This window comes from Hypanus sabinus, chromosome 1 (assembly GCF_030144855.1).
Source record: "Hypanus sabinus isolate sHypSab1 chromosome 1, sHypSab1.hap1, whole genome shotgun sequence".
Taxonomy (NCBI): domain Eukaryota; kingdom Metazoa; phylum Chordata; class Chondrichthyes; order Myliobatiformes; family Dasyatidae; genus Hypanus; species Hypanus sabinus.
Window position 1 is genome coordinate 80,523,301 of NC_082706.1, and position 14,513 is coordinate 80,537,813.

The 14,513-nt window shown below is 36.7% G+C and overlaps 1 protein-coding gene across 2 annotated transcripts in view; it reads right to left on the reverse strand.

Annotated features, from left to right (window-relative positions):
* Nucleotides 1–14,513, reverse strand: part of LOC132394986 (frizzled-6-like) — an 85,978-nt gene that overhangs the window by 32,404 nt on the left and 39,061 nt on the right. The window contains exons 3-5 of one of the 2 annotated variants that reach the window (XM_059971329.1): nucleotides 3,348–3,544; nucleotides 1,049–1,130; nucleotides 113–310 (exon numbers count right to left, since the gene is read on the reverse strand). In XM_059971329.1, the coding sequence (XP_059827312.1) occupies nucleotides 113–310; nucleotides 1,049–1,130; nucleotides 3,348–3,544 (477 nt within the window). Of the gene's footprint in view, nucleotides 1–112; nucleotides 1,131–3,347; nucleotides 3,545–14,513 lie in introns of both variants that reach the window. The other variant, XM_059971323.1, reaches the window with a different exon arrangement.

Here is a 14,513-nt window from a genome sequence, read left to right on the forward strand (position 1 = left end):
CCTAGAAGCAGAAACCCCAATTCTCTCTGCTCATGATGAACAGTATATAATTTTAGTGTCGTAATTGATCACAGTGACATATAATGACATTGACAAAGGCTTTTGAAAGTACCTGATTGGGACACGGAATGGGATAATCTTGACAGTAGTCGTGAACCCACGTAGTTTCCCAAGTCGTCCGAAGAGCTTGCTCATAAATATAACATCCCAGGAGTGCTACCAATGGCACCAAGTATAGGCCGCTGAAAACTCCAATTCGAATCATAAACTTCTTTAGTTTCTCCTGATTTCTTTCGTCATGTTGGATTACCTGCCGTACGTGATTCAAGGAAATAATTCCTGCCAAAAGGAGGGACAATCCCACCACCACACAGAGGCACAATGGTGTCAGGATAAAATAACGCAAAGCATTCAAGTCATACAGTCCGACAAAGCATACACCACTAATATTGTCACCTTCAACTTTGTTTAAGGCAAGCAGCATTATTGTGAATATCCCAGGCATTCCCCAAGCAAAAGAATGGTACCACAATGCCTTCTGTTCAATAGCTTCACAACTCCACTTCAAACCTGCTGCTAGGAACCAGGTGATGGTCAGAATTACCCACCAAACAGTTCCTGACATGGTAAAGAAATACAAGAGCATAAAAAGGATTGTGCATCCTTTGTTCTGTGCACCTATGACAACTGTTTCCATGGTACCCAATTTCTCATTTGCTTTGTTGCAAACTATGTTATTACCAGCAATGAAACCAACAATGTACATCAGAGATACCATGCTATAACATACTGCATAAAAAATAATAGGTCGCTCAGGGTAACGGAATCTTCGAACATCGATGAGAAAAGTCAAGAATGTAAAGAGAGTTGAACAGAGACAAATGATGGAAACAATTCCAATGAAATACTTGGCAAAGTTCAATTCATTTTCTCTGAAGTACATGTTGGGACATGGTGGCAAACAGTCACCCACACCAAGAAACGAACTACCATGCCCAGTTGGGTTCTTGAGGGGTCGTGGACACCAAAATCCATAATCTTTCACTACCATTTGTGAAGTCTTCTCTGTGACCGATCTTGGAGTTGAAGCTATAGCCGAAGTGTGTTGGCCACCATTGCAATATTCTAACCTTGAAATAAAAAAAAACAAACTTCTTTTAAAGATTAGTTTAAAATTCAAATTATGCTGAACTTATCAAGCATCAGCATGATATTTAAGCACTTCCACCTTTTCAAAGTTCAATGTAAATTTTATTATCAGTGTACACACATGCCACCACATACAACCCTGAGATTTTTTTTCCTGCTGCCATAACTCAGCAAATCTGTAGAATTAGAAACTATAAACAGGGTCAATGAAGGAGCAAGTAGAACATGGAAGACAATGAACTGTGTAAAAGCAGAATAAATAAATAGCAATAAATAACAAGGGCATGAAATACCAAGATAAAAAGTCCTCAAAGTGAGATCATTGTAGTGAGCTCATCTCACTAGACGAGTGTAGTTTCCACCTTTGTATTTATTACATTATATTCAAAATTCCTGCTGAGAAAAATCCAAGTTGCTACCCAAATTTTACATCTAGTTTCTACACTTAGCTAGTGCCCAAATGGATAAATTTTATCTTCCATAATTCAACTGAGTCTTCTTTGTTTAATGTCTCCCCAGTCAGAAATGCTGATAACAGAACAAAAAAGGGATGAAGCCACCTTTTGTGGAACAAAACACTTCTTAGTCACTACCACAGCAAATCCTAAAAAATGACCAATGGTTTCAAGTCTATAATGTGAGCACAAGGGTAAGTTCTGTCCCATCACAATATTGCCTCAATAAACATGGATAGAGCATGTGTTTTTGGCTTAAAAATTAATTTGCACCCAAAAAGGTGTGTCAAGTGAACATAGCATTGAGCTCCTCCTCACCTTTCTTTGCAAATGTCAGTCCCAAAGCCTCAATCTGCCACCTATTACATTGTCCAAAAAGCTTTGCACAAGGAGCGATGTCATTCCATTCTCCTCAATATAGAAATCGCTTTGTTGTTCAAAGACATGACTCACAATCAAAACTAGCTGGATAAATTTCTAGGGCAATGCGTGGTAATATGGAAATAGCTACAACTGCTCCACATCAGAAGGGGAAGAAGATTGATTTTTAACCCCTCAGCACTGAAAAATGCAGGCTTTTATGTTTACAAAATGCTCGTTGATGGCAAAAATTGAAGGAGAACTTTGGAGCATAAAGAGAGACTGATTAAGTTTTTGATTGGTAAGGGAACTAATGATTATGGGGAGAAGGCAAAAGAATGGAGTTAAAAAAAATTATTTGTATTTTGTTTCATTTAGTGACACAGCATGGTAACAAGCCCTTCCAACCCAATGAGGCTGTGCTGCCCAATTACATCTTATGTAATTGATTAATGTTCTAACAATATAACCCGTACACCTTTGCAAGGTGCAAGGAAAGTGGACCATCCATTGGACATGGGGAGAATGTACACTCTCCTCACAGACAACAAGGCTATTGAACCTTGCGCTATAGTAGCATTATTCTAACTATTGCCCTACTGTGCCATACACTAACAGCCATGTTTCAACGGCAGAGCAAACTCAGAATGCTAACTGGCCTAACTCTGTTCCTATATCTTACAGATTTATGGAAAACCTGAGGCATGGAAGGAAGCTCTGGAGTGCTGGATCATGCCTTCAAGGTTCATTGGAAAAAGAAAAACTCATTGGAGGTTGAGAAAAAAGGGGGCTCTGGACTTGAAAGTATCACCTAAATACCATGCTCTAAATCAATGACAATTATTGTCTCCCAAACCTAATTTATTGTTATCCTTCAGATAAGCAGTAGTGGAGATTGTCAAAGAGCACAAGGTGAGCCAAGTGTTAATGCTGGGTTTTGAGTGAGAGAGTTTGGACTGGCCAGCTTGAAGGCGACTGAGAAGGTTTAGTACATTTACACTGGTTTCTCCAGCAGCAGGGCTGAATATCTCAACAGGCATTTTGGGAATGAACTGTTACGAGGTTTGATGCCCAGCTTAGAGTCAAGCAGAGCAGTAAGCTCTACAAAATTAAAATACAACCTGTAAACTTAGAGAGAAAATGTACCTCCAGGCCAAAAAGAAGAGAAACATTTCATTGCATTTAGTAAATTCAATGCTTTGCTTTTGCTCAAACTTGTTTCTCATTCCTCAACCCTACAATGAGAGATATCCATCTTCCCACTTTCCTCCCAGAGTGAGAGAGATACCCATCACACTCCACACCACCCCCCACCCTCCCTGCCAAACTGAGAGAGATATTCATCACATAACTTGGGTCAGAGACCAATGCAATTCTTCATACCGATCACATTGCAGCTCCTCTGGCCACAAGATCCCAAATGTCTCGATCAGTTTTTCACAGTCTTTAAGAACTTTCTCACAAAGCTCTCGACAAGGTGGGACAATCTGACGTTCTTCTGTGCAGGCTGGCACAAATGCGCTGCATAGAAACATTCTCACATCCGGTGAACAAATCAGTTTCATAAGAGGCAGGAAGGGCTGCAGAACGAGAGAGGAGAATGCAAAATTAATGCATTAATGATGACACACAATTCCCACCGGACAGCATCACAACCTTTACATTGACATACCATGCTTACTCAAACCAGAATTAGAAGGTATGGCAACACACACAAAATGATGGAGGAACTCAACAGGTCAGGCAATGTCGATGGAGAGGAATAAAGAGTCAACATCTCGGGGTGAGACCCTTCATCAGAATCAGGTTTAATATCACCGGCATGTCGTGAAATTTGTTGTCTTTGTGGCAGCAGCATGATGCAATACATAATAGAGAAATGTGAATTACAACAAGTATAAATATATATTAAGTAGTGAAATTAAATTAGTAGCTCAAAAATAAAGTAGTGAGATGCTGTTCATGGGTTCAATGTCCATTCAGAAATTGCATGGCACAGGGGAAGAAGCTGTTCCTGAATTGTTGAGTGTGTGCCTTCAGGCTTCTGTACCTCCTCCCTGATGGTAACAATGAGAACAAGGCATGACCTGCTTGATGGGGGTCCTTAACGATGGATGCCACCTTTTTGAGGCATCCTTATGTTGAGCTCAGGAAGGATCCTCAGAGATATTGACACCCAGGAACTTGAAATTGTTCACTCTTTCCACTTCTGATCCCTCTATAAGGACTGGTGATTATTCCCTTGTCTTACCCTTTCTGATCATGACATCCCATTTTGCTCTGGTTTTGTAAAAAGAGAACTGCTCATCAGTCAAGTTATCCACCTGTGACACTGGTAGACAGGATGGTGTTTGGTATGCTTGCTTTCATTGGTCAGGGCATTGAGAACGAGTTGAAAGTCATGTTACAACATGTTGGGGAGGCTCGTCCAAAGAGTTGTATGCAGGATGGTCACATCTCTATAGGAAACCTGTCATCATGCAGGAATGGGTACAGAAAAGACTCACGTGGATATTGCCTGGACTGGAGGACTTACAAGGAGAGACTGGATGGGCTGGGTCTTTTTTTTTCTCCAGTAGTTAATGGAGATGGAAGAGTGGCTCAAGGAATTGCAACAGGAATGATCCCTTTGGAACGTCAGCGTGTGTGAAAAGAGCTACGTTTCAATCAGGATGGTGACTGAGATTTAAAAGGCCGAGCTTCACGGCAGTTTCTGTGAGTTGAGGAGCAGCCAATCAGCAAGAGGGATTCATTAGAATGGGCCAACAGAAATAACTCAAGTACAACTAGAGCAGCCATTCTTGTGAGTGGGTCAGTGTTTAAAGTGGCTTTTGGCTCATCAGGCTTAGGTGAGGTAAAGTATTGGCTAAATTCTTCTCTTTCTGTTCATATTTGCTCATTGCTCATCTTTTAGGGCAGAACAGTGTCGTGAGAGTGGCTCCAGGGGCAGTGTTTTGTACTGTGTGTGGGATGTGGGAAGTCTGGGAGAACTCCAGTCTCTCAGATAAACACATCTGCACCAGCTCAATGACCATTGACTCATATGAGAGAATGAGGAGGGGAAACACAAAAGCTCCAGGGAGGTAGTCACCCCTAGATTGCAGGAAACAGGTAACTGGGTGACTGTCAGGTGAAGGGGAAATGCTCAGCCAGTGCAGAGTACACCTGAGGCTGGTCCCCTCAATAACATGTATACAATAGATACTATTGAGGGGGATGACCTACCAGGGTGAGCCACAGTGACTGGGTCTCTGGCACCGAGTCTGGTGCTGTGGCTCGGAAGAGCAGAGAGGTGAAGAGGACCGCAGTGTTGATAGAGATTCCATAGTCAGAGGAACAGAAACAAGATTCTGTGAGCGCAATAGAGATAGCCTTATGGTATGTTGCCTCCCTGGTGCCAGCATCAGGGGTGTCTCGGATCATGTCCAAGGCATTCTCAGGGTGAGGGTGATCAGCCAGTTGTCTTAGTACACATTGGCACCAGTGACATAGGAATACAAGGTGAGGAGGCCCTGAAGAGTGATTTTAGGGAGGTATGTAGGTAGGTAGCTGAAAAACAGGACCTCCAGTATAGTAATCTCTGGATTGCTGCCTGTGCCATGTACCAATGAGAGTAAAAATAGGATAATTTGGCAGGTGTGGCTGAGGAACTGGTGCAGGGGGCAGGGGTTCAGGGATAATTGGGATCTCTTCTGGGGAAGGTACGAACTGTACAAAAGGAACCAATTACACTTGAACCCGAGGGGGTCCAATATTCTTGTGGGCAGGTCAGCTAGAGTTGTTTGGGACAGCTTAAACAGGAGGCTGGATAGTGCTGAGGATGAGGAAGCTGGTTTACAAACAAAGGCAGCACAGTCTGTAGTGAGACTCTTAGCAAGGAGAGGTTGATGATAGGGCAAAATTACAGTCAACAGGATGAGTTGCAATGGAAAAAGTGGATCAAATCAAAAAAGAATACAGGACTGAAGGTATTTTATTTGAATGCGTACAGTATACAAAATAAGGAAGATGAATTTGTAGCAGTCACAGATTGGCATGTATGATGAGGCATCACTGAATCGGTGCTGAAAGAAGATTACAGCTGTGAGATAATGTCCAAGGATACACATTGTTTCAAAAGGACAGGCAGGAAGGCAGAGGTGGTGGCATTGCTCTGTGGGTAAAAAAAGAAATCATATCATTAGATAGAAGTGACATAGGGTTGGAAGGTGTTGAATCATTGATGGTAGAGCTAAGGAACTCCAAGGGTAAAAAGACCCTGATGGGAATTGTATACAGAACCCCAAACAGTAATAAGGATGTTATCTACAAATTACAATGGGAGATAGAAAATGCATGGCAAAAGGGCAATGTTACAATGTTCATGGGGGATTTCAATATGCAATAGATTGGGAAAATCAGGTTGGTGCTGGATCCCAAGAGGGGGAGTTTCTAGAATGCCTATGAAACAGCTCTTTAGAGCAGCTCATGGTTGAACCCACTAGGAGATCAGCAATTCTGGATTGAGCGTTGTGCAATGAACTAGAATTGGTTAGAGAGCTTAAAGTAAAAGAACCCGTAGGGGCAAGTGATCATAATATGATCAAATTCATCCTGAAATTTGAGAAGGAGAAGTTAAAAATCAGATGTATCAGTAATACAGAGGAGTAAAGGGAATTGCAGAGCCTGAGAGAGGAGTTGGCCGGAATTGATTGAAAAACAACACTGGCTGGGATGACAGCGAAGTAGCAATGGCTGGAATTTCTGGAAGTAATTCAAAAGGCACAGGACATCCTAAAGAGGAAGAAGTACTCTAAAGGCAAGATGGCACAACTGTGGCTAACAAGTCAAAGCCAACATAAAAGCCAAAGAGAGGGCATATTATAGAGCAAAAAATAGTGAGAAGTTAGAGGATTGGAAACCTTTCAAAAAGCAACAGAAGGCAACTAAAAAGTCAATAAGCAGGTAAAGATGGAATATAAAAGTAAGCTGATCTATTATATTAAAGGGGATACCAGAAGATCCTTCTGATACACAAAATGTAAAAGAGGGGTGAGAATGGATTTCAGACCATTGAAAAACAATGCTGGAGAGGTAATAATGGGGGACAAGGAAATGGCAGATGAACTGAATAAGTATTTTGCATCAGTCTTCATTGTGGAAGAAAAACTAGCAGTATGGTGGAAGTTCTAGGTGACAGGGGTCATGAAGTGTGTGAAGTTACCATTACTAGAGAGAAAGTTCTTGGGAAACTGAATGGCTTGAAGCTAGATAAGTCACCCAGACCAAATGGTGTACACCACAGGGTTTTGAAAGACATGGGTGACAAGATCATGGAGGTATTAGTCATGATCCTGCAAAAATCACTAGATTCTGTAATGGTTCTGGAAGACTAGAAAATTGCCAATGTCACTCCATTCTTCAAGAAAGAAGAAAGGCAGAGGAAAGAAATTAGGCCAGTTAGTCTGACTTCAGTGGTTGAAAAGATGTTGGAGTTGATTGTTAAGGATGTGAAGTCAGAGTACTTGGAGGCACGTGATAAAATAGGCCACAGTCAGCATGGTTTCCTCAAGGAAAAATCTTGCCCGACAAATTTGTTGGAGTTCTTTGAAGAAATAACTAGCAGGATAGACGAATGAGAATCAACTGATGTTGTGTACTTGGGATTTTCAGAAGGCTCTTGACAAGGTGCCACACATGAGGTGCTTAACAAGTAAAGAGCTCATGGTATTACAGGAAAGATACCAGCATAGATAAATCAGTGGCAGAAGGAAAAGAGTGGAAATAAAGGAAGCCTTTTCTGGTTGACTGCCAGTGACTAGTGGCGTTTCACAGGGGTCTGTGTTGGGACCGATTCTTTTTATGTTGTATGTCAATGATCTGGATTACAGAATCGATGCCTTTGTAGATGAGATGAAGATAGGTGGAGTGGCAGGTAGATTTGAGGAAGTAGGGGGTGGAGTTTCAAGATGGCGACGTAAGCATCTGCCTTTTAGGCGCTCTTTATTTTTTTAACTATAATCACCCTTTAATTAGATCTTTTCGAACTTAATCATATGAGTTGCTACCTTTGATTGACCCTTTTTTCCTAAAATAATAGTTGATCTAATCTTGTCAAACTTAAATGGCTACAAGTAAGAAATCGGCTAAGGATCCTGTATCCATCGACGCAATTTCTGGTCTTTTGGACATTAAACTGGATGTTAAATTTGCGGGTATGGAAGGTAAATTGGACAATAAACTGGATGCTAAATTTGCGGGTCTGGAAGGCAGACTAGAAGGTAAATTGGACAGTAAACTGTTAAGTTTGGAAAGGAGGATTACTTCGAAAATATCCGATCTTGAAGGAGTTGTTAAATCGCTTGAAACTAAGTTTCAGTCGCAGGCGTTAGAGGTTCAACAGCATGGAAATAAGATCACGACTCTTGAACAATCAATTTGTGAAAAAGCACGTACAATTGAAGTGTTAGAGAAGAAGATAGAGTCGACTGCTAAAACTTTAGATCAGTACAAGTTTAAAATTACTGATCTTGAAAATCGTTCTCGCAGACAGAATTTGCGCATCATCGGAATTCCTGAAAAAGTTGAGTCCGGTGATTTAACTGAATTTTTCTCTAAATTACTGTGGGAAATTTTCGGTGGTGAAGGTTTGAAAAATGAACCTGTTATTGACCGCGCTCATAGAGTTGCGAGGCTTTCGTCTGTGCCTGATAAACCACGAGCGGTGATTGTTCGCCTTCATTATCCTCGTGAGAAAGAGCTTCTAATTCGATTAGCTCGTAAAAAAGGTATGATCTCCTACAGAAATTACTCATTTCGAATAGTTGAGGACTATTCGTATGAAGTAATGAAAGCCAGGATCGCTTTTAAACCAGTGATGGCAGAGATTCATTCGATTGGATTTAAACAAGCTTTAATGTATCCAGCAAAGCTTAAAATGGTGCTGCCCGATAACAGTCTACACTTTTTTAACACTCCTGAAGAAGCGAAGAAATTTGTTGAAGAATATCGATCCTCTAGTGCAACTTGAACTATGAGTTACATTGAAGATTTTTTTTTTGGAGAGAGGATGTCATTTCATTTTAAGTTTTAACCCTGGAAGTTGGGTTATAACTTTTTATTTTGAACTATGGGTCTGGGTCTTTTTTTTACTACTATTATTATTGCTTATAGATGCTGCTTTAATTTTTATAATATCCTTTTTTATACACGTTTGTATTTTGTAATAATGAATTATTTTTTCAAAATGTCGTTTCTTCTTCCCATAAGTCTTTACTTTTTATAAGCGTTTATTTGCTTGCCTGTGTTTAGAAATGGAACAAAGGTTTTGAATTCTTTTTTTTTTAGTTTTTTTTTATATATGTTGTAGTGTCTATTAAATCTTTTTCTTTTAAAAAATTCTATTTTGATAACTTTTTTACTAAATTTTCTTATTAGATTGCTGAATTTATATTCATATTTTGTAATATGGCTTTCTCAAAATGTCGTTTCTTCTTCCCATAAGTCTTGGCTTGTGAAACGTCATCTTTGTATCTGAATATGGAATTTCTTTTTTAAAGATGTATTACATTTTTAAACTTTAATGTTCATTTTTTTTATTAATGATTTTTCTGGTTTTACTATTTTAGTTTTTTTTGATTTGTCTGATATGTGTGTGTATGTGTATGTGTATGTGTATATATATATATGTAGGTATATATATATATATTTTTTTTTTTGCAACTCTATATTTTAATTAGGGTGTTATATAGTTTTTTCTTAAAAAATTTTCTTATGGAGCTGCCATCTTGAAATGGGGGTAATTTTAGTATTAGTTTATGCGCCTGCCGCTTGGCTTTCTTTCAAAGGGTGGGGGGAGGGGGGAGGGATCTTTTTTCATGCTTTTGCTTTTTTTTTTTTTGCTTTTAGTTTATGGGCTGACTTTAAATTGTTAATATTGTTGAGGTGTCAGGATCTCCGGTTGCTCCTGAATCAATTTTCCTTCTTCCTAAATTGTGGGTTATGTGTCTTTTTAACCTTTTATGATACACACAATTAATATTGGTATGATGGATAAATCTATTAACTTTATCTCGTGGAATACTAATGGTTTAAATCATCCGATTAAACGTAAAAAAATATTTAAAGTATTCCATAGATTGAACGCTAATATTATTTTTGCACAGGAGACCCATATTAGGAGGGAGGATAATCAACATTTTTTTAGGTTCTGGAAAGGACAACAATTTCACTCAAATTGTACCGCTAAAATTAGGGGTGTGTCTATTTTTATAGACGCCTCAATTTCGTTTACACATTATGAAATTATTTCTGATCCACAGGGTAGATTTTTGTTGATAACTGGTTCACTTTTTAATCGGAAAGTTGTTTTAGTTAATATTTATGCTCCAAACTTTGATTGTCCTGAATTTTTTAAACGTTTATTTACTTCTCTTCCTAATTTGAATGAATATATGTTGATTATGGGTGGAGACTTTAATTGTTGTTTGAATCCTTCGATGGATAGATCTAAACCTATTCGAACTCTTCCGAATAGATCAGCTTTACTTATTAATTCTTTTATGGTTGATTCTGGAATTACTGAAATATGGCGGTTTTTGAACCCTAAAGATAAAGAATTTTCATTTTTTTCACATGTATATCATAGTTATTCTAGAATTGATTACTTTCTTATTGATCATCGTTTATTAACAGATGTTATTGATTGTAAATACGATTCTATTGCTATTTCGGATCATGCGCCTTTGAAGTTATCTATCAAGATTTCGGACTCTTCTATCAATACTAGATCCTGGAGACTTAATGCTACTTTACTTCAAGATCCAGAATTTATTACCTTCATTAAGCAACAAATTGACTTATTTTTTTCAACAAACTATAATGAAGAGATTGATAAAGGAATACTTTGGGACTCTTTCAAGGCTTTTATTCGTGGACAAATTATTTCATATTCCGCTGGTAAAAGAAAACAAAGATATTCAGATATAGCTTTATTGGTGGATAAAATTAAAGAAATTGATAAGATTTATTCCGTTACTCCTACCAAAGAACTTTATAAGAAGAGTTGAGCTTCAAATGGAACATAGTTTATTATTATCTTCTTCAATTGAGAATCAATTAATTAAGACTAGGGCTCAATTTTATATTCATAGTGATCGAACTGGTAAATTGTTAGCTAATCAATTAAAAGCTATTTCGACTAAGCGACAAATTATTAAAATTCGTAAACAAGACGGTAATTTAACTACTGATTATAAAGAAATCAATAACACTTTTCAAGATTTTTATAAATCTTTATATCAATCAGAATTTGACGGTGACCGGTTTACGATGGATAATTTTTTTAATAATTTGAATATTCCTAAACTGATAGATGAAGATTGTAGCTTGCTTGATGCTCCTATTTCTATGGATGAAATAAGAGAGGCTATCTCATCAATGAATTCAGGGAAAGCTCCTGGTCCTGATGGTTTTATTGTAGAATTTTTTAAAACTTTTTCTTTATTGCTTTCTCCTTGGCTATGTGAAATCTTTAATGATGCGTTTGTTAAGAAGAGACTACCTCAATCGTTTTATGAAGCTACTATCTCTTTAATTCTTAAAAAAGATAAAGATCCTACTTTATGTGCATCTTATCGCCCTATATCATTATTAAATGTAGACTCTAAGATTCTTACAAAAATTTTAGCCATTAGATTAGAAAAGGTATTACCACAGATTATTTCAGAAGATCAAACTGGTTTTATTAGGAATCGATATTCCTTTTTTAATATTAGAAAATTGATTAACATAATTTATACTTCATCACCTACAACCCCAGAATGTGTTATCTCATTAGATGCTGAAAAAGCCTTTGATAGAGTTGAATGGACATATTTATTTAATGCATTGAGAAACTTTAATTTTAGTCCTAATTTTATATCATGGATTAAATTAATATATTATAAACCTGTTGCTTCTGTTCTTACAAATAATTATAGATCCTCTTTTTTTCAATTATCTCGTGGTACGAGACAAGGTTGTCCTTTAAGTCCTTTATTATTTAATATTGCATTAGAACCTTTAGCTATTGCTATTCGTGAGTCTCCTAATATTTTTGGTATTACCCGTAATGAGAAGTTATACAAATTATCGCTTTATGCTGATGATTTGTTGTTATATATTTCTAATCCTAGTAGGTCTATTCCTGCTATTTTATCCTTGTTGGCTCAATTTGGTAGCTTTTCTGGTTATAAGTTAAACTTAGATAAGAGTGAGTTATTCCCTTTAAACGCGCAAACTTTATTGAGTGATAGGATGCCATTTAAAGTTGTTACTGATAACTTTATCTATTTAGGTATAAAAATCACCAAGAAATATAAAGATTTATTTGGACTGAATTTTTTACCTATGCTTCATCAAATTCAGCAACTTACTACTAGATGGTCTCCCTTATTTTTATCATTAGTTGGTCGGATTAATGCTATTAAAATGATGATTTTACCGAAATTTTTATATTTATTCCAAGCTTTACCAATTTTTATTCCTAAATCTTTTTTTGATAATATTGATTCAAAAATTTCCTCATTTGTGTGGCAAAATAAAAATCCTAGGTTAAGCAAAAGGCAATTACAAAAGTCTAAAAAAGATGGTGGTCTAGCTTTACCTAACTTTAGATTTTATTATTGGGCGAATAATATTCGTAACCTAATGTACTGGAAACTAGATTTGGATTCACCTGTGTGCCCACAGTGGGTAAATTTAGAATGTAGTGAGGTTAAGGGATATTCTATATTTTCCGTTCTTGGTTCTTTTCTTCCTATTGATTTAGCCAAATTCAATAAACAGATATCTAACCCTGTTGTTAAACATACACTACGAATTTGGTTTCAATTTCGCAAATTCTTTAATCTGAAAAACTTTACTCTGGACAGCCCTATTTTATGTAATTTTTTTTTTAAACCTTCATTGACAGATCAAGCTTTTAGTATATGGAAAAGGAAAGGTATAAAATGTTTTCGTGATCTTTTTTTTGAAGGTACTTTGATGTCTTTTGATCAACTATCCAACAAATTTGAATTACCTAAATCTAATTTTTTTAGATACTTACAAATTAGAAATTTCTTACATAAAATTCTTTCATCTTTTCCTAACTCAACTCCATCGGATTTTTCAGATTTGATTTTTACTTTTAATCCTTGTCAGAAGGGATTAGTAGCTTTTATTTATAACATGATTATGAAGATACAGCCAGAAATATCGGATAGAATTAGACAAGAATGGGAAAAAGAACTTCGATGTAATATATCAATAGATAAATGGGAAAAAATTTTACAAATGGTTAATTCCTCCTCTATTTGTGCTAAACATGCTTTAATACAATTTAAAATTGTACATAGAGCTTATATGTCTAAAGATAAGCTTGCCCGATTTTATTCGCATATTAATCCTCAATGTGACAGATGTCACTTAGAAGTGGCTTCATTGACTCACATGTTTTGGACATGTCCCACTTTACATAACTATTGGAAGGACATTTTTGATGTCATTTCCTCAGTATGGAATATCGATTTACAACCCCATTTTATTACTGCAATTTTCGGTATACCAAATGAAGATGGCAATCAGCTTTCTCCTTCAATCAGACGAATGATTGCCTTTGTAACATTAATTGCCAGAAGGTCTATATTACAAAACTGGAAAGAAGTAAATCCTCCTACTACATTTCAGTGGTTCTCCCAAACTATTTCTTATTTGAGTTTGGAAAAAATCAGAAGCACTATCTTTGATTCTTCAATTAAATTTGAAGAAACCTGGGGACCATTTATTCGACACTTTCATATGAATTAATTTGGCCTATTTCAGATCCTTTTCTCTACTTATACATGTTCAGGTATGGAGTTCCGGAGTTCTTTTCTTGACACCTTTATATATTTATAAAGTGCTATTATTGCCCATGTTAGTTTTAGTTTAGTATTTTTTTTCAATATATATTTTTTCTCATATATAATTTCAATTTTTTTTTCTTCTTTTTTCGACGATTATTTTTGTTTTTTTTTCATACATATTTATATAGACTTGATTGATTTATGTACCTTTTGTTGATGGATGTTTTAATAGGATATTATTATCCTATTACTAATGTAATTTCAAGTTTATTGAATCTGTAATCTATTCATTATTATGTGCTGTTTTTTTTTATATATGAAATTTAATAAAAAGATTGAAAAAGAAAAAAGAAAAGATTTGAGGAAGTAGAGAGGTTACAGAAAGACTTAGATTAGGACAATGAGCAAAGAAGTGGCAGATTGAACAGTGTTGGGAAGTGTATGCTCATGTACTTTGGTAGAAGAGATTGAGGCACAAAAGGACTTGGGAGACTTTGTACAGGATTCCCTGAAGGTTAAGTCTGTGGAGAGGAAGTTAAATGCAATGTTTGCATTCATATCCTGAGGACTAGAATATAAAAGCAAGGATGTAATGTCGAGACTTTATAAAGGACTGGTGAGGGCTTACTTGTATTGTGAGCAAGTCTGGGCCCCCTATCTGAGAAAGGACATTCTGAAATTGGACAGGGTTCAAGGGAGTTCA